The 20,832-nt window shown below is 39.4% G+C and overlaps 1 protein-coding gene across 5 annotated transcripts in view; it reads right to left on the reverse strand.

The window, feature by feature from the left end:
• ANO5 (anoctamin 5) overlaps window positions 1-20,832 on the reverse strand; it is a 136,553-nt gene that overhangs the window by 69,463 nt on the left and 46,258 nt on the right. For 3 of the 5 annotated variants that reach the window (XM_027852540.1, XM_027852536.1, XM_027852537.1), the window contains exons 2-4: window positions 13,541-13,585; window positions 9,670-9,740; window positions 4,862-4,909 (exon numbers count right to left, since the gene is read on the reverse strand). In XM_027852540.1, coding sequence (XP_027708341.1) covers window positions 4,862-4,909; window positions 9,670-9,740; window positions 13,541-13,585 — 164 coding nt within the window. The remainder of the gene's footprint in view (window positions 1-4,861; window positions 4,910-9,669; window positions 9,741-13,540; window positions 13,586-20,832) is intronic. The other 2 variants (XM_027852538.1, XM_027852541.1) reach the window with 2 other exon arrangements.

Below are 20,832 nucleotides of genomic sequence, written 5' to 3' on the forward strand. Positions count from 1 at the left end.
CTGGAAGTCTAAGAAACAAGCAGACAAAAGGCTACATCATCCATAGTGGTTCATTCCTCTTATTTCATTTACTGGAATTCAGTGCAGGTTGTGATTCAATAAAATCTCCTCCTATCAAGAATTTACCAAGTTGATTCTCACACTCTCACAGCTGTATAAACTGCCTTTTCCTGATAATTCTTGCACCTGAGAGTTTAAAAAAAAAAAAAAAAACAGAGAGAGACCTGACCTGGGAATTCATTGGTAAAGGGAAATCCTGAATGAGGAAACTCCTTCTTCCATGGCAGATAGCCACCTTTTCTACACTGAATGGCCCCATTCAGCCTGGTCTGCTGCCTTTTTAGATGTTGTTTGTCCCAGACATTAGAGTGGACATTTGCTCCTGACAGCATCTTTCCATTATTCAAATCACAGCACCTTTGCCTCATTTTTGGAAGTAAGAATATTTTGGGGGGCAGCTAGGTGGTGCAGTGGATAGAGCACTGGCCCTGAAGTCAGGAGGACCTGAGTTCAAATCCAATCTCAGACCAGATACGCTTGACACTTAACTAGCTGTGTGACACCAATTGCCTCTCAAAAAAAAAATATATATTTTGGGCCATGATTGGCTTTTATGTTGAATATGGCCTTAGAGAGTTGCCTAGACTAGAGGACTAAGGTTAAACAGGTTATTATGAGTTGCAATTATTTTCTTATGCTTTCAATATATAAAATAGAGCAAAGAGCAAAATCTTTTAAAACGGATATAATCTTATTATTTTTTAATTAAATCAAATAAAGAATTTTTAATAAAAGTCCAAAACAATGGAAAGAAATCCTGTTGAAGAAGGGAGAAAAAAGGTACCTTTTTTGCTTTCATGGGATGATAAGATTTAGAATTGATAGGATCCTTAGAGACCATCTGGCCCAACCCTTTCATTTTACTGAGGAGAAAATTGAGAATCAGAAAGTTAAATAATTTTCCCAGGATGTCACGTATAGCTAGTGAGTGACTGACATGGAATCGAACCCAGTCCTTCCTGTTGGCAAATCCAACAGTCTAAACACATGCCACACAGGATCTCTCCAAAAAGTTGTTTTATGGGGTGGCAATAAAATTTGCCTATCTCTGCTGGGAATGAAAATGTTATTCAAGGCAAGAGTCAAGCTTGGTGAGTTATCTGAGTGTATCCATCCCTCTGCATGGAACCCATACTAGAGAGAGATTCCCTGTTGTAAATTATCCCTGTACCAGTAAACTTCACAACTTCTCTTGGTGATATACTCCACTACCTCACAACGCCCACGCTGAAAAGATTATGGATATCTGGCCACTTAAATCTCTTATAAATTAAGCCCATTTCTCATCTTGGCCTCAGTGCAGACAAAGGAAACTGGCTGTTGAGACTGCCTATATTATACCTCTCCCCTCCCCCCATTTCCTTTTTCCTGTGTAGTTGACAGTCAATACTAAGAAACATTTGATGGTGGCTCTGTGTATTACTTTCAAAGCCAATAGGAAAAAAAATATTCTAGTGGCATCTGTTCAGTGTTAATAATTCAGTGCTATATGGTTTTAATTGTTAATGTGGCCATCAAACAGGATAAAAAGGTATTCCATCATGTTTAAACTTGTCAGCCATCTCTTAGCTCTATTTAACCAGTATATTGGAAAATATCAAGTCTAAAAATGACATTGGGAAAATTTCTATTAGTGTCGTGCAAAAGAAGACTCATCAAATCAGTGATCGTTGTGTGGGAGATGAACGAGGCCCCTACAACTGCCTGGGGGTAGTTGTCTGAGACACTGGGAGGGTGAGTGTGGTACAATGGATAGAGAACCAGCCGCAGAGTCAAGAACACCTGGCTTCACATCCTGCTTCTGACACATACTGTCGCTGTGACCTTGGGCAATTAACTTTTCTGTGCTCACGTAACTGTCTGGGACTCCAAGCGACAGAAGATGCAGGCCTGAATTGGTATAAGGGGTTTCTTCCTATGAGATTTCCTGATGCCAACTCAATCACAGGACCAGCCTTTAACCAATAGTGAAGAGACCTCTACTGATCACACAGAAAGTGAGAGATGTTATTGTTCAGTCCTGTCTGACTCTTCATGACCCCATGGACCATAATGTGCCTAACTGTCCATGAGTTTTTTTGTTTTTTGGCAAAGATACTGGAATGGTTTGCCATTTCTTTCTCTGGTGGATTAAGGTAAACAGAGGTTAAGTGACTTGCCCAGAGTCAAACAGTTAAGTGTCTGAAACTGGATTTAAACTCAGTTCTTCCTGTATGTAAAGTGCTTGGCAAGCCTAAAACACTGGATGTATGTTATTTTTCAGCTATTATGGCTAGCTGAGGCTTGACAGAAGAAATAATTTATAAAAGCTCTTTGTATATCTGAAAGCATTAAGAACAAAGCTTTCCACTAAAATCCACTAAAAGGTTCCCCAAATAATTCCTATCAACTTCTACAATACAAACTCATTATCAACTGATATTTAATAAGACATGTTCCATTGTCAAACAGACTTTGAGGTAACAAAACTCAAAACATATCATAAAACAAAGAAAACCTGCATTCAAAACTAAAAAACCTCAAGACATAATGTGGTATAAGAGACACAGCACTGGCCTTAGAAAGAAAGTTTTGAAATCCTTAAAGTCCTATGTAAATATTCATTGGTGCAGGAAGCTTGGTGGGGTCCCCCTTACTGGAAGTCTTCCTCACTGAGGTCCCCTTCAAACACAAACTAGATGACCACTTGGGTAGTAGATTGTAGAAGAGACACTGAGTCCAGTTAGGGTGGGGAGGAGATGATCCAGGAGGTCCCTTCCAGTTTCTGAACTTTGGTAATTCTGTAATCTCTTAGGCCTATCCCACAAACTACTATTTGAGGGAAAATGCCAGCATCTAGTCAGAAGAGCTTTGCCTTGTTACCTACAATCCTGCTTTTCCAATCATTTGGAGATACAGAACTATTTTGACTTGATGTCAGATCCAATGAAACTGCCTTGAGGTTAAGCTTCCATCATAAAGCCAGGGGATCATTGAATGACATCCCTGGCATTGTGAGGGACCCTGAGAGGTTTACATATTAAGATATCCTAGGAATCAACAGGGGAGGGATCTGGGGAAAGGAAAAGGAAAAGTTCAAGAAAGAGAAAGAAAAAAAAAAGACCATAGACTAGGTCAACAGTGAGTCAACTTCTCTATGCCCATGACCGATGACTCAAGTTTGACCAACAGATTTCCTTTTAATAGCAACCAAGGAATGTTATGAAATGAGAGAAGAGTAAACTAAAAGACATTCCCTGCTCCATCCCTCCATGAGAATGCTGCCTCTAATTTGATCAAAGTGTTTGTTTCTTCATTCTAAGACCATTACACCTAGTTATGGTACCTCTAACCATGTGTTTGGCTCTTGGATCTTATAAAATTGCATTTATGTGCACAGAAGCTTTACTATTAAATGAATCTGTGAAAAGAAGGTTTTTATTCGTTCTGTTCCAGATTTATGATTTCATTAGGGATAGATAAGAAAGGCCTCCACCTGTGCAGATCCACAGCTCACAGATTTCTCTTAGAGAATTACCCGAGGCGCTGAAAGGGTAAATGACTTACCCATGATCAAACAACTTTTGTGTCCTACAGCTTAAACTCAGAGACAGTTCTCTAATTCCTACCCCATACTGCTTTGCATACCAAGCATGACATCAGTGGAAAATGAACATATGTGATTTACACACATACACACACACACACACACAAATCACTGTATCCTGTTTTTCAATTGTATCCTGACCTCTGTTTCATCCCAGTTTGTATTGTTATATATATGCGAATGAAATAAGTTCATGAGTTACAGTATTTATAAATTACCAAGTAAACTTAATTACCTATTTTTTTAAAAATAGCACAAGACTTCCAACAAGATTTAAGTAGAGTGGAACCACAAATTCATCATAAATTCTTTAAACATTCTAAAATACATTTCAAAGAATATTTTAAAATATCTTAAAGCTTATTCCCTACTTTTAGGAAGCCTCTAATAAAGAGCTTAAGTCAATAAAATAGTGGCACCACTAAATCTTTTAGCACACGGTCATAATCAGTTACAGAGAAGCACCAAATCCCATCTTAAAAAACCAAACAAACAAACACAATAAATGTCCGTCACTGTGCAACCAAAATAACATTGTTTTTCTTACAGGTTATAATAATAGAAAATATGCCATGCATGAAATATGAAAAGTACTGCCAATACATTCTTCAACCCAACATTCAAAATATCAACAAGGTTTAACTCTCAAAGAACAAATCATTGAAGGGTTGTGACAGATCACTTCAGTGGAAAGGTTACTTCCACCAATCGAATCACAAATCCTTAAAATACAGTTAAATTGATACTTTTACCACGTCAAGTCCAGAAGATCAGTATATTAGTAAGAATTAAATCATCATCTATGTTAATAAGAGTCAAAATTCAAAGCACACCAACATCCCCATTTCCCTTCCAAACGGAGTCTGTCACCAGCTGATTAGTGTCAAACCAAAAACTTTCCAGTTCTCTCCATTGATATTCCAAATGGATTTCTAAATCAATGCTCCCCCCTCCCGCCCATATCCTCAAAGACATCACCCATTTGCTGGACCATCAGATGGACCACAGTTGGGTAAGGCAAAGACTCAATGAACCCTATGAGATTCATTCCTTTAAACCAAGGAACTCTTTCAGATGATTTCATATATACCTGAATATCACATAGGAGGAACTGGAAAATATTTGTGAAGTGGACAAGAGACTGTCACCATCCACTGGGGGAAGACACCACATTCATATTCATGCATGGAGGTGTGACTGCTGGTAGCTGCTTACCCCTTGATGATCAGAGATGAGCAAGGTAGTCTCAGTGCTGCTTAGACCCTGCCAGTAGCATCATGGGAGAGATATATGCTGTTAGTGATGATGCAAAGGCAGTGGGAAGCTTTATTTTAACAACAAAAAATCATAGGATACATAGAAGGAAACAAAGAAGCTCAGGGGTAGGGATAGAGCTTTTTGTTTTTTTCTAGAATACTCTGAGCTAGAACCTTTAGGAAAAAAAATTATTAACTGCTTCATCATCTTTGTTTCCAACAATTCTATGTGAAATGATTAGGCTGAATACCTTGAAAGAGGTTTTGATTCCTCAAAATCCATTTTCTGATTGTTTAACATCACGAAGAATATATGTACATATTTACATGTGTATATATGTATATACATACATACATACATACACACACACACACATATACATACTCGTTCAATGCCAATTTAGAGAGTGAAAAATACTTAAGACCTCCTCCAGTGTATGTGAATGACAGAAGTTGTGATCTAAATATGTATGACTAGTTACAGCATGCACATCATATGGGGCACCCAAAGCTCATGCAAGTAGCTTTGGGTTTCTATTAGGGGGCGTACATAACACGGTGCTAAAAAAAAAAAAAAAAAAAAAAAAACAAGGAGCAGTCAGGGTAGGAAAATGTGTGCCAAGACTTGCAAACTTGCTTTTACCTCTGAAAAGCCTCTTTATATGATTAAGCTGATCCCAGGGCAAAGCTGGTTTTAAAACTGACACGTGAGTGGTACTATGGGCAGGCCAATTACTATGCAAAGTTGTCAGAACACACCTCAGGAAGAAAACAAATGCACTGAGGTGTAAGATAAGCTGAGTTTCCAGCAGGAATCTAGCAAATTATGGCACAAAGAGAAATTACCAACACTGAAAAGGGAGAGAGGAGGTAATCTGCAAGATAATTAAGAAAATGTAGCAATATTCATTCTCCATCCCTCAGCCACAGCCCCTTCCCCCACGATAATCATGTCAAAACTGGCAAGGTTATTTAGGGTCCCCGAGGGAGTACACAATCAGGGATGAGAGATAAGGGTTGTAGGTGCATCAGTAGTCTGGTACAGAATATAATCAAGCTATTTGAAGGCTTACTTTTCACTGAATGTGATTTTTACAATTTTTCTACAATTTCTACAACCCCTACTGACCTTACATAATGCATTTCCATTAATGAACCCAAATGTATTGGACATCAAACAAGGCTATGGCATGTCCTAGTCACGCCATCCTATGCCAGTAAGAGTCCTGATCATGCAAATACACAAGCCAATTTAGCACATCTGTGTTTAAAGGGCAGGAGCAAGTCTATCGAGCTGCTTTCCTCTATGAGTCTTATGAATAAATGCAGAGGCTGTTTGCAAGGTCATCCTCAGAAAGGTGGACAGTTTGGCTGAAATTATTTCAAATGGAGGATACAGAATATTCCAAAGACAAGCCATATGCCCACAGGCACTATACAACTTCCTACTTTGAAAAAGAAAACTGACTTCTGTTTTCCGATGGAACGCTACAAACAAGTTTGTAAAAGTAAATTAAGTCATCTCATTTTTTCATGCTACTTACTAGGCGGATGGAGGAGGTATAGAGCACTTTATCTTCATCTCCCTGAGAGCTGCTTCTTGTAATCTTAGGTGAAAGGGGGGACTTTTCTGCAGCTCTTCCTCATTCTATGATCTTTCCTATGCATTTTACAATTCATGCATCACTGGTAATAACTCTCAAGACTCATGCTTGTCCTTCATTAGTCAGAGGAAGACTCTGCATTACTCCAATCAAGTCTGTAATTCCTCCCTTCCCACAATCCCTTGTACGAAACAGCACGGGATTCTCCAAGGAAATACAAAATCGGGATAGAGGCGGGGTAGTTAGTTTGAGTAGTCAGAAAACGAAAAGTGAAACTCAATTGAGTTTGGATTTGATGAGTGATAGGCAGAAAGGCTACTCTGATTAGGAAAAACACTTACAAGAATTTTTCTCACTAAGCTTCCAAAAATGATTTGACAAATCTTTAATATTTGGGCAATTTCTGAGAATTCCTCAAAGCTACACCTAAACTGTCTGGGGCGGGGCGGGGGGGGGGGGACGACGACCACTTTCAATAACAATTGCCATTTAAGCAAAGTGGCAAATGGATGCTAGTCTAAGGGATGACATTCTTTCAAGCTGGACCTTTTATGTCCTATACATTACAGGCATCCCAAAGTTGATTATAACCATATTACCAGCGAGCTCCTTTACTATATCCCAGATATTCCTGGGGCTCCATTGTAAAGCTTACTCTGGCATCCCATTATAAAACTATCACCATTAAGAAATGGCTGCCAAGTACAGAACAGTATCCTATATCATACAGAGAACATTGGAGATGTATCCTCATGAGTATTTTAAAGCTTTGAAGTGTGAGAAGAGAGAATTCACAGATCCTTCATTCACACTTTCGTGGCATCATGGCATCCTGGACAATTGAATCGTTTACAAGCTTATACCTGAGTTTGTTGATCTAAGCAGAAATGCATGCTAATGTTGGGATTTCTATCTATGAGGTTATTCTTTAACAGGCACTGGATTTGCCTCTACCACTGAAACAGCAATTAGACTTAGTTTAAGTAAAAACCAATGGAACTTATCCAATGAAGTGGTTTGGAAGCAAGTGATCTGGACAGTTCTTTCTTATTTCTTTAAGAAAAAAAAAAGAATCTTGCCAATTTCGTGGAATTTCTTCTCGGCTGAATGTGGAACACAGCATACATCCTGCATCTCCAGTTTTAAATGAGGACTTCATGGCTGAGCAGAGGGTATTAGACAACATTCCAAAGCAGTAATGAATTTAGCTCAACAGTCCAGTGAACTAGTCCTAACCTAGTAGGGCTGCATTTACCCCCACCAGCGGGCAATGCAAGGGAACATGTGTCTACACCTAACACGTACAATTGGACACCTAGCTTTGGGGCTTAGGGAACACTGAAGAGGTTGGAAAGCCATACAAAAGAAGCTTCAAATACCACTTGATTCATTTAAAAAAGAAACTGTGTCTCACATTGAAGGACGCTAATCTATCTCTACTCTCTGAAAACCAAGAGAGGATGTCAACAGACAGTAGGAATCCATCCATCAAGAGTTTCTTTGAGAAAATATGCACACGTTTCCCTCTGCCTACGGCCAAAAATTTTAGTTTTAAATATCATTAAGTACATGAAGACATGTATTTAACAAAATGAAAAAAAATTAACTATCGTATTCTATCAATATGATAGTCTTATCTATTCAAGAAAGTTGTAGAAGTGAGGCAAGAAATTATCAACTGAGTTTGATCTGTAGACCTGACTGAATCAAGCCTTCCTTCATCACTCCCACCATCGCCATGCTGCTCCTGTCCATCCCTCAAATCTCATTATTTTTTTCAAAGTATAACTTCATTGTTATGATTGAGAAAACTCTTTCAACTTTCTACTTCATTCTGCCTATTACATAGATTCAGTAATGTTTTGTCCACTAACCTTTCAGAAATCCCATTGCTAACAGAGAACGCAAGAGGGTCTCTGGCCAGTGGTCTATATCTAGGACATGGACATCCGAAACTGCCTAACCTGAGTGAAGTGTTCCTGGAATGGAAAGACCACAAACTACCTTTTATTGTAATTCTAGTTCCCAGGGCCAAGTGACTTTTTGATAATGAAAATTCTTTAGGTCTAAATGAACTAACAATGAAACAAATTCATTTCCTCTTGTGGCTTCTTCATTGGACATTTGCACTTTAAAGCACTGGTTCTTAACCTGGGGCCGATGAAGTTTAAAAAAAAAATTGATAACTGTATTTTGGTATAAATGATTTCCTTTGCAATCCTATGTATTTTATCCAGTTCAAAACATTAAGAAGGGATCCATAGGTTCCTGTCAAAATAGTCCACAACATAAAAAAGTTAAGAACCTTATTCTAAAGGTTAGTTACCAGAATCCCAAGACTTTTCCTTGAAAAAAAATATATACATACTTTTAAAAACCAATTAACAAAGCAATTAGGTCATGAGATCTATCTATCTATCTATCTATCTATCTATATATCTATCTGTCAAATCTACATCTCTCTTTCTAGTTTATGAACTGCATTGCCCAATACAGGCCAAGAAGCATAGACTCCAATGAACCAGTACTGGTCCCTCTGGTCATTATGTTGATCCTATAAATATGTAAATATTTATGTAAATAAAGAAGGAAATACACCACATACTTTGCTAAAAAAAATCACTAATCTCCTTTGTTCTCTTGAGAAGCTATATTTGTAACAGACTGCAAAGAGAACATGCACATTCAAATTACTTTGTTTTCCTGAAGTAGACTTATGGTGCTTGGTTAAAAAATTCTGTAACAAAAAACACCAAACCAGTCCTTCTCTTATCAAGGCCAATAATATAAATATAAAGCCGCCAGGGAAGCTTCATTCCAGGGATGGCCTCTTCTATGTCAAGTCACAGTGTGACTGGGTTTGCTCCCTGGGAAGCCTTGAATCAAATTCAAAAAGTACATAATGCTTTTCCTAATTTGTGTCTGCATTCCAACAGCCCCTGGAAAGATGAAATATTAGAATCTGCATGGAGCACACTATCTGCTTTATTTATCACACAAGATGAATGTGCTTGGGAGAAAACAAGTATAGTTTAAACTAAGCAAATGGTTGGAATCAAAAGGTCTCACCACCTTCAAATAGTAAATTTCCTTTATCTCAAAAACATCCTACCCTGTATCCATCTTCTGTTCTGAAGTTTAGGAGGAGTGATTAAAAACATACCTCGGAGCTGCCTGGGAGTTCAGATCCTGCAGTGGAATTCGTTTCGTACAGAGGTCCATTGGATTCTTCTCCTAGAGGAGAGAGGAACGAGATTCCATGAAAAATTGTCCAACTGCTGGGAAGGAGCTCACAGCTTTCAGGACTGGCAAGAATTCTGACAGTCAAGCTCTGAGGCATGGAAGGAAGGAAAAAACAATGACAGAATTAAATGCCCACACTCAACATGGAGCTGGGTGGGTAAAAAGAACTTCAAACCACTACTAACAGCAAAAACAAAGGACATTTACAAAATGTTTTTTTGTAATCACAACAAAAGGCTGCAAATTATTCACCTCCTGTGATTCTTTAAGCTGGCTATCACCTCCCCTTTGGAAGAACACTGATCACTACACCCAACAGAAATCACATTCCTGGAGTGAGAATATTCCCAGCTACAAAACATCAGATGGGGTTGCCGCCAAAGGGATGCCCACGGACAGCTCCTATTGTCTGTCATCTGAGACTCACTAGCACCTCGACTTGTTGGCTGGAAATTACATTTGGCAGATTACAGCCAGAACATTAATGGAACTTAGTCTTACACAACTTCAAGCTGTGTTCCTGTTTTACTGATATCTTTGTGATAGACGTGAGAAGAGTACCTCAGGCTGAAGTGGGCAATTTACGGGACTCGCCAATATTAAGAAAAAATTTTATCAGAGGCCGAGCACTTCATAGAGACCAATCTTCTTACTTCAAAACTTCTCAAAAGGACATATGAAATATCCTTAGGAATAATAATAAATAAGTGAATAAAAATACATAAGGATAATATCCTTAGGGCTGTGGTGGGGGAGAGTGGGGCATGGGGGAAGATGTGAGAGGCAACGTAATAATGGAGAAATACAGATAAAGACTTGGAATCAGAAGGTATGGGTTCGAATCCTAGCTTGTTCATTAACTGGGTTACAATAGACAAGTCAGTCTACCTCTTTCAGGCTCTATGCCTGTAAATACGGCATGTAATAAAGCTGGCACAATCTACCCTATACTAAACACTTTGTACGCTTTCATAGACTTCTTTATTCAATCTCCTGCAATATCACAAGCGACATTTTTTTTTTTTGGTACTTTCCTGGCTCAAAGACTTTAGAGTGTCTTGGATTTAAAGAAAGAAGGGTCCTAAGAAATAGTCCTCATTATTTTCCCTCATTTCACACACTGGGTAACCACAGCCTTGGGAGTTGCAATGACTTGCCCAAGGACATACTGGTAATAAGTGGGCAGAGCTGAGATTCGAACCCAGGTCCTCTTGCTCCAAATTCAGTGCTCTTTCCAACGAGCCACACCACCCCTCCCCACCACTGGTGCTGCTTGGCTGATAGCTCTTCCTGTCATCATCTAAAGTAGCAACATTTGAGAAGTAGGAAACAAAGCTACTGTATGTATAGCACATCCCTAACACAAAGCATGTGGCACCAACAACAAAGGAACGTGCAGGGTATGACACAAAACTCATTTTTCTTTTGCTTCATCAGCCGTCTTCCTTTCCCATCGCCTGCCACAAGGCTGGGCCTCCACTGGGCTTAGCTCCGTCTACCAGTCACTGAACTATGGATGTATGGGTGGAAATCTACACTGGAGTGAAAAGGGCGCCAGCCTGTCCCCCCCCCCACTAAGCAGTGGAGGGACACTCCTGCCCCCACACCACACACACTCAGCGAGCCAGTGACACCAGCTTCCTTGCTCTTATTCTCATTTCATCTCTCCTCTCTGGGCATTTTCCCTGGCTTTCCCCCATGCCTAGAAGTCTCTCCCTCTTTATCTCTGCCTCCTGGCTTCCCTGGATCCCTTCAAGTCTGAAAGCTGAAATTCTGTCATCTACAGGAAAGAGTTTCTGTAGATGGTGAGATCAATCAATTAATTAACTAATCAATCCCCCTTAATTCTGGTGCCTTCCTTCTTTGGGTTAAATCCAATTTATTCTATCTTCAGCTTGTTTGTACTTTATTGTCTGTAAGTTTTTCCCTCATTAAACTGTTAACTCCTTGAGAGAAGGGACAGATTTTTTTTTTTTTGGTTTTGCCATTTTTTTTTTTTTTTGGATCCCCACAGCTTAGCACAGTGCTTGGCACAAAATAAGTGTTTAATAAGTAGCTTATTGGCTGAATGACTTTAAAAGTCAGGGAGGTCAAAGGGGAAAGAATAAAAAGATAATCCTTAGTCATTATGGAAAATATATTGGGAGAAAGAGGTTTAGTTTAATTCTGAGTACATTCAAAGAGCATAGTAAATCTGACCGAAAAAGAAAAAGGCGGGTGGGGATAATCTGAAATATAATGTAAGTTTAGGGGCTTACGTGAAGTTCCCTGATTGACCATGATGAATGAAAAAGGATGGGGGCCTGGTTCTAGACTACCCAACAGCTTGCTGTATGACTCTGAACAAATCACTTAGAGGCCCACAGGTTTAGAAATGGAGGAGGCTTTAGAGGGCCTCTCACTTTAGAGGTGTAGAAACTGAGAAATAAATGAGTTAAGTGACTTGCCCAAGGTCACAAGGCAGGAATTGAACCCAAATTCAGTCAATTTAAATCCAGTGCTTTTTCCTTTGCATATATTGCCAGATCCCAGTTTCCTCAACTTAAAAGTGAGAACGATGGGTTAAAAGTTCTTGCCATCTCTAATTTTGTGTGATTCTACTTATTCAACTGATTCTGCTTATTCAACAGTTTCTAAGAAATGTTCAACTGCTACTCATCTCTTTAAGTAAAGTTTTTCATAAGACAGTGTCTCGAAAAGGCACCAAAAAGAGAAAACTTAGTATGGAAGTTTTTAAAGGCAAGAACTGAGTGATTTTATAGAAGACTGTTTCAATTCCCCTACTCTGTAATAGGCTCAATGAGTTGAAAGTGACCTTACAGGTCATCTAGATCAACCCCTTCAATTTTACAGATGAGGAAACTGAGGCCCAGAAGGATTAAAATGACTCATCCAAGATCATACAGGTAGTGTCAGAGCCAGAATTCCAACTCAGATTCTCTACCTCTAAATCTAGAATTCTTTCTACTAGATCATTCTGCATCCTCTTAAGAACGGATGGGGTTAATAGCTGTCCCCAGTCTCTTCCCTATTCATAACAGGATTCCTCACTTCTACACAGGAAAGAAGACATCTGATGTCGTCTTCCATGAAAACTTGAAGAATAAGGAAAGGGAATATAAACATTTATATAGCACCTACTATGTGCCAGGCACTGTGCTGAGCGCTTTTTACAAATATTATCTCATTTGATCCTCAGAGCAACCCTATGATATTATTATCCCCATTTTACTGTTGACAAAACCGAAGCAAGCAGAAATTAAGTGACCCGCATAGAGTCACACAGCTAGTGGGTTTATAAGGATAGATTTGACTTCAGATCTTGATGACTCCAGGCCCAGTGCTCTATCCACTGTGCTACCTGCCTCAAAATTATAAAGTTGAGTGCTCATTGACTGAAACTAATTAAATTCACTTAAAATAATTAAACTAAAAGAAAACTGATTCATCAAAAATTATTATTAGTCATTAACACTTAGATCATTTGATTGTTTTCATCTTCCCGTAACATTTTAAATCTTTTAAATGCAAGATAACTTTCCTGCCTCTCTTCCCAAGATTCTGGGAGTGCCTGGTGTATTGTTATACACATAATAGGCACTAAATAAAAGGTTGGTAAATGAATGGATGGATTTTCTGCCATTTGGGTTTCAGAAGAATGACTGCAATGGGTTTTCCATGTCTGGGAAAAGGAAGAAGGCTGTGGTGGTGACAGGACAAAGCAAGGCACAATACAAACAATTAACAGGGTGGTGAACAAGGGATCTTTTTTTTTCTGGTTAGTACAATACCTTCTGGATTTGTGAACTTGAACTTGGTGAGAACGGCAATATCATCTTCAAGGGAAAAAAACACGGTGTTAACTAACAGCCTAGCAGAGTAGTGACCTTCCCATAACATCTTTAATGTTAGTTCTACTCTCTTACAGGACACCAGAAACCAGAATAAGCCAGTGGCTCAGATGTGTCATCTTCAGGGCTTGGTATAAATTGGATTTAATGTGCATGCTCTCCTTCTCCCCTGGCATCACTGCGTTCACCTGGCATTTGTCCAAAGTCAGAAACATAACAGGCCCCTGCATTTAGAATGACTCAGCTTTCTCTTCACAGACCCAAAATTCCAGCCCAACAGATTAGCCAATAACATCTGAATTACCATAGTTTGCTGTCTGCCGGACATCTCCATTAGTCAACAAGCAAAGTGCTAACTATATGTTTGGGAAGCCCCAGGCATTGTTTGAGATATAGAATAATAATAACAACAACAATAGCAAACATGTATAAAGTTCCTACTGTGTGCCAGATACTACACTAGGCACTTTACAATTATTATCTCATTCAATCCTCTTAACAACCTTGGGAGATGAGTGCTATTGTGATCCCCATTTTACAGATGAAGAAACTGAGGCAAACAGAGGTAAAACAACTTGGCCAGGGTCACACAGTTAGTAGATATCTGAGGAGATTTGAATTCAAGTCTTCCAGACTTCAGACCTCATGCTCTACCTACTGTGCCACCTCTTTTGCCACTACTGAAGACAATGACAGTCTCTGGCCTAAAAGGACTTAATAATCCAGTTGGGAGCCATCTGCAGAAAACTCCTCACTGAAATTCAGCAAGGACAAACATGATTACACACCTAGTATTGTAAACGAGTGGGACATAGAGAACTGGCTTTGGATTGAAAAGCCAGATTTCAAGACTTATCCCATACACATACAAGTTTTGTGACCACAGAACACGTCACTTAATCCCTTAATGTACAAGGCAACTCTTTAAGACATTAAATTATACATTATATGCTAATTTGCACTGATGAAAGGACTTTCCATGCTAGGAGTTCCCCACACCAGTAAACTCAAATGTCCTCCAAACCCCTTCACCTTTCCTCTCCCACTGACACATGAAAAAGCAATGTAGAGTACTGTAGTGGCCGGCAGAAAGTTACCACTGTTTACATCCCCAGGAGGCCTACAGTCTGGTAGGTAGATAACAGAGGAGCATAAAACATGTAATATTATATAAATGCATTGTTGTTCAGTTGTTTCAATCATGTACAACTCTTCATGACCCCAATTAGGGTTTCTTCGCAAAGATATTGGAGTGGCTTGCCGTTTCCTTCTCCAACTCATTTTACAAATGAAGAAACAGAGGCAAACAGGCTTAGGCGACTTGCCCAGGATCACAAAGCTAGTAATATAGCAGTATATTTGAGTAGGGAGGTCATTGGATTCCTTCAATATTTAGCTCAGGGAAGCAGCTACACAGAAGGGGTAGGCATGGATGGATTGCAATTAACATCACTGGAAGGAATTTCCAAATTAATGAAAATCAAAGGTCTCTTTGAAAATAGGACCACTGGACTTGGAGATGGGACCTTAAGTTTTACCTTGTCTGATTCCCTCTTTTTTATGGGATGCGGAAATTAAGGCTCTCTTTCCTCTATGTCATACTGCTTTAAAAATTGATTATCCAAGTCAGAGAACCCCGCCTCCACCCAATTTTTTCATCTGTGAGATGAGATTCTAACATTTTGTCCGAGTGACCCAGAACTGGACACAGAAGCAGATGCCTCCTCTGGGGAGTTCATGATTGGTTGTTATATTTGGGGGGGGCTAGGAGTTTCTTTGCAGCAGCAGTGTGGTTGCTGTTGTGCAAAATAGAGGGACTGGTCCTTAAAGCAGCCTTTTTTCCTTCATCAAAAAAGCTTCCCCATTTTCCACAATACTCCCTACTAGGCTAGAATGTTTGACAAGAACATCCAGAACAGCCAGATTTGGGGCAGTTAGGTGGCACAGTGGATAGAGTGCCTAGTCTGGAGTCAGGAAGACTTTAGATCAAATCTTGGTTTCAAACAAGGCTGTGAGTATCTGAGCAAGAAACTGAACCTATTTGCCTCAGTTTCTTCATATGTAAATAAGGATAATAATAGTACCTACCTCCCAGGGTTGTGAGAATCAAATGAGATAATAGGCTTAACATAGTGCCTGGCACATAGTAAGGATTACATAAATATTAGCTCTTACTATTAGAATACACCTTTCTCAGCATTCTTTGCAAACTTTCTAAAAATCTTTAACAACCTTAATTTGAGGCAGTATGGCACAGTGAATTAAGAGTTGCTCTCAAAGCTGGGAAGGTGGGTACAAGTGCTGACTTTGACACACGCTGGCTGGGTGACCCTGGGGATATCTCTCTAAGACGATAAGTTTTCATAAAGGTGCCAACCTACATTGGCAGAGGGATTTTACTCAACTGAGAGCACCTTATAGCAATGAAATCCGAGATCCCACCTCTGTCCTTAATTTGGGGCATGCCAATGGATAGAGTCAGGAAGATTTGTCTTCCTGAGTTCCAATTCATCCTCAGACACTTACTGGCTAAGTCACTTAACCCCTGTTTGCCTCAGTTTCTCATCTGGAAAATGAACTGGAAAAGGACATGGAAAACCACTCCAGTATCTTTGCCAAGAAAACCCTAAACAGGGTCACAAAGAGTCAGACACGACTGACACAACTAAACAACAACAAAAACAATAAATATTATGGACTTCTTTGCCTTACTACTTTACCTGTCTGGCTAGTCTTCATGACCTAAATACTTCCATGGGCCATTCCTATACTAGTGATCTCTAATCATATTCTCACTCCAGCACCTCCTATTCTTGACTCATCCCCCATCTCAACCAGGCTTCTATTTCTGCTCCCTGATTTATCCCGAGACCACAAACAACCTGGATAAGATCCAAATGCATGAGGACCAAGACAGGTAATGTGAGAATGTATTACTAATACGGGCAATCTTTTAAACTCTTCTAATGTTCTAACAGTCATCACTCCATAATTCTTTAACTCCATAACAACTTACTTTGTTTATAAAGTGCTCTCTCAAAAAAAAAAAAAGACAAAAGTCTATGAGATGGGTCACTGTGTTTGTAATAAGAGGATGCTATATTTGGGGGGAAAGGGATCAAAAAAGAATAGTGGGTATATTGGGTGAAAATTAGATAGAATATTGGTACAATGGTATAAAAAACAAAAGGCAACAACAAAACGTTTAATTTTTTAAAATTATACTCCTATTTTTGTTGAGCACTGATAGACGATGAATACACAATACAGTTAGATGTGGTCACTGAGTTAGTTAGCTTTGTTTGTGTATGTCATCACGGAGAGCTCATTTGTTGGGGGGGATGGTGCATAGTATAACCAGAAATAATTGTCACAAAAACAGAAGAAATCAATAAAAGCAAAAAACGTGGTTCAAGTATTTTTATTGTTGCTGTTATTAACAATTACAACAACAACAACAATAACCAAGCCTGTGATTTGCATTAGGGTAGGGAGGTCCACATGAAGAATCCCCTCTACCAATGCAGATTGGTATCTTCTTTGCAGCTTAGTTCTAGTGAATTACCTGGGGCAATGATATAATAGGTAAAATGATTTATCTGAGGACATACAACTTATGAAGTGTCAAAAGTGGGACTTCCTATCAAGCTTTCCTACATCCAAATCCAGCTCTATCTATATCCATTCTCCCAACTCCCTCATTCTACAGAGAAGGAAACAGACTCGGAGAAGTTATCAGGTATACCAAGTACCCAATGAGTATTTGCCAAATTCAATGTTGGTATTTACTGACATCCTCAGTCACACACTAGCTGGTAAAGGTTGGAGCTGGGATTCACACCCACAGCTTCCAACTCTCAGCCCATTTCCCCACATACATTATCTTTACTACATCATGCGCCCTCACTGGAGAGCTGGCTATTCTGATCACTAGGTTTAAAAAAATAAAAAAATAAAAACAAACCCTGTGTATATACCAAGCCAAGTAATATACTCGTTTTTAAGTGGCTAAATCATTGGCAGCCCAGCATTAATGAGAATGAACCTAGCTCTTATCAGCATGAAGCAAGAATGGCCTGGTTAACAAAATACCAAATAAAAGACTGGTGGGGAGGGGGAAAGCCTTCATAGATGTCTACTTAGGTTAAAGAACTGTTGTGTGTGTTTTTTTTTTAATCAGAATAAATTAGTGATATCACACCTCATTGCTCTGCTTAAGTGAACCAGTTATGCCAATTTCTCTCTCGGATACCTAGGTTATCATCATTAGTCACCCAGATTTCACAATGTATTTGTTCATTAAACGTTTATTCTCAAACTACCAAATGCATAGGTGGGGTGGGGTTAGCCTCCACTAACATCATTCTTCAATGTCTTATCACAGACAGAGGAGACAGATCCTGGATTCCTGACAGATGTTCCAATGAAGACCCAGCTTGATACAGGTCTTAACATTTTTTTTTAATCTTTTACCTTTGTTAGGAGCTACTAATCCCTGCCCTACAAATCAATCCAAAAATTAAAGAAAAGTTGTGTGAAACTTCTCTAGAAATACACTGCACAGAAAAGAAGTCCAGGGGCATTGTTGATGCAGAAGGCCTCCCCCACCTCCACCCCACCCCAGGAGAGCAGCACTGACTAACAGAATCAGATAGAAGTAAAGCCTTCAAGGCCAAGTGACTGCATGTCAATCCTGCAGAAGGGTGAGCCAAGCTAAATTCTGAGAGGCCTCTCCCCGTCGGCTGCAGAGCAACGAAGATGTGGGTCACAGTTCACAAAGAATGTCTCCTAGAGGGCGGCAGCCTGGAAAGGAGCACTCACAAGGATGAAATTACAGATCCTGCAAGTAAATACTTTGAAAATTTGAAGGAAGTTGCCCCTGCACAGGAAGGGAGAGGTAGACAGCAGTTCAAGTGGAAAAGACCCCAGGGGGCTTTAGTGAAATGCAGGCCCCATGAGTCAATAGGGTGAAGCGGTGGCCAAAACAGGAAACTCCACAGCTAAGTAGAACAATGGATAGCATTCTGGGCTGAGATGAACTCCTGCTTCAGACGCTTACTAGTTGGATAACCCTGGCAAAGTCATGGAATCTCTCTCAGTCTCAGTTTTTTCATCTGTAAAATGGTCTGATAATAATAACACCTACCTCAAAGGGTTGTGATGAGGATCAAATATGGTGAGGCTTTGTAAACTTAAAGCACTATGTAAGTGTCCCAAATGAGAAACAGGCTGATAAATCTAAAATTAAAATTTTTAATTTAAATTTAAATTAATTTAAATTTTTAAAAAAGTTAAAAATCTAAAAGAAGGCATCTAGGGCATTAGGGACAATCTTGGAGGAGGATTTCTAGAAGGCACAGACAAAAATTACACAGGCGGCTCCGTAATCCCACCACTCATGCATCCTGCCAGAAGTTACCAGGCCTCCCTTTGAGACTGGTTGTGCCAAAGTTTCAACTTTAGAACTATCCTCTGAGCCCATGCTATCCTGATTAGGCCTAAATACACATGGGTCTTCTATATCTAGCCTGCCTGCTTGCGTCCCTAGATCATGATGAACATACTACATGACCACCCATCCTGCAGCCAGCTTCTTGCCATCTTCCTTGTCTCCAGAACTTAGTATGATGCTCGGTATTTAGTAAGCGTTTGCTAAAGGTCTTTCAATCACTCATCCATTCCCAAGAAGCATAGGCTCCCATGAGAAGGCCACAGGGACAACTGATATTCTAGGGTGAGGAGGCCTCAGGCCATGAGGGAATTTCAGAGTGAGACTGCAGCTGAAACATGTTGTTGAAGTCTGGAAAAGCAGACTTTAGAGACAGCAGGGAAGGAAAAATACTGCACTGTTGTGAAGTTATTCAATAAGTAATATTATATTAATATTATAATCATAAAATAATTAAGTTATTGTTATTGAGTGAATTAGGAACCTGTTCATCAAATAAAACACTCTGTCTCTGTCCCCCATGCCTACAACATTCTCCCTTCTTATCTCTGCCTTCTGGTTTTCCTAGATTCCTTCAAATCTCAACTAAAACTCCATTTGCTATAGGAAGCCTTTCCCAACCCCTCTTAATTCTTCAGCCTTTCCTCTTTTAATTATTTCTGATTTATCCTTCATATAGCTTGTTTGTATATATTTGCTTGCTTATTCTCTCCGCTAGCAAATTGTGAGCTCATTGAAGGTAAAAAACTTTTACCTTTGTTTGTATGCCCAGTACTTAGCATAATGCCTGACACATTACAGGCACTTGATGCCTTTGTATGGACCACTCTAGGAAGGGAGCAGATGTTTTAAAATGCTCATTTTAGAATGTTTGAGGATTTGGAAGAAGAAGAATCTCCCTTTCTGGGCCACAAGGAAGAACCACCGTGTTTGGAGAACGGAGCGGGTTTTCAGGCAACTCATTAGAAAGTCAATGAGCAGGACTTTGTGTTGTAACTTGGAAGATTATATAAGAACCACGGGCTCTCTGCTCCCTGAAGATATGCAGCCGAGACAGGAAGGGATGGAAAACCATGTGACAAACAACTGGGATTTTGGGTCTCAACTGAAATACGTTCCCTTTAGCCACTTTATAGACCTGTGTTCATGAAGCCAAACTCTTAGGGTTTTACCATGTTGACTGACCGAATGTTATTTATCCTCATCATCCTCATCCACAATGGGCATTTATTTAACACTTTAGAATCTATGAAGATCTTTACGGTCATCTAATTTGAGCCTCAATAAAGCCTTGAAGATAAATACTATGGATATTACCCCCAATTTACAGAGGAGCTGACGCCCAAGGGAGGGCAATTCACTTGCACATATTCACACAGCTAGCAAATATCCCAGGTAAGATTTGAACCTAGACCTTCCTAACTCCCAAGTCCAGCATCATAACCATTAACATAAGCTAAAATCCTAGGCATATGAGGCCATAAAATGTGATTAAACAAAGAAACAACAGGACGGGGGGGCGGGGGGGCAGTCTTTCTTAGGGATCAGACACTCACAGGAAACCATAAGCTTCCTCATTGGCAGGGAATGAAATCACTACCAACAAGATTTCTGTACGTCATTTAACAGTCAGAATTTCTTACTCTTTTTCACACAAATTTCTTTTGTATGCTTTTGTATACTCTTTTCACATAAACTCTTTTATACACAAATTTCCCTTTTTATTAGGTGCTCCCTATTTTATTTAATCTAATCTAGCTAATTACACAGAATACAGTACACT

The sequence above is a fragment of the Vombatus ursinus genome, unplaced genomic scaffold (genome assembly GCF_900497805.2).
Source record: "Vombatus ursinus unplaced genomic scaffold, bare-nosed wombat genome assembly UNPS02009770.1, whole genome shotgun sequence".
NCBI classification, from domain to species: Eukaryota; Metazoa; Chordata; class Mammalia; order Diprotodontia; family Vombatidae; genus Vombatus; species Vombatus ursinus.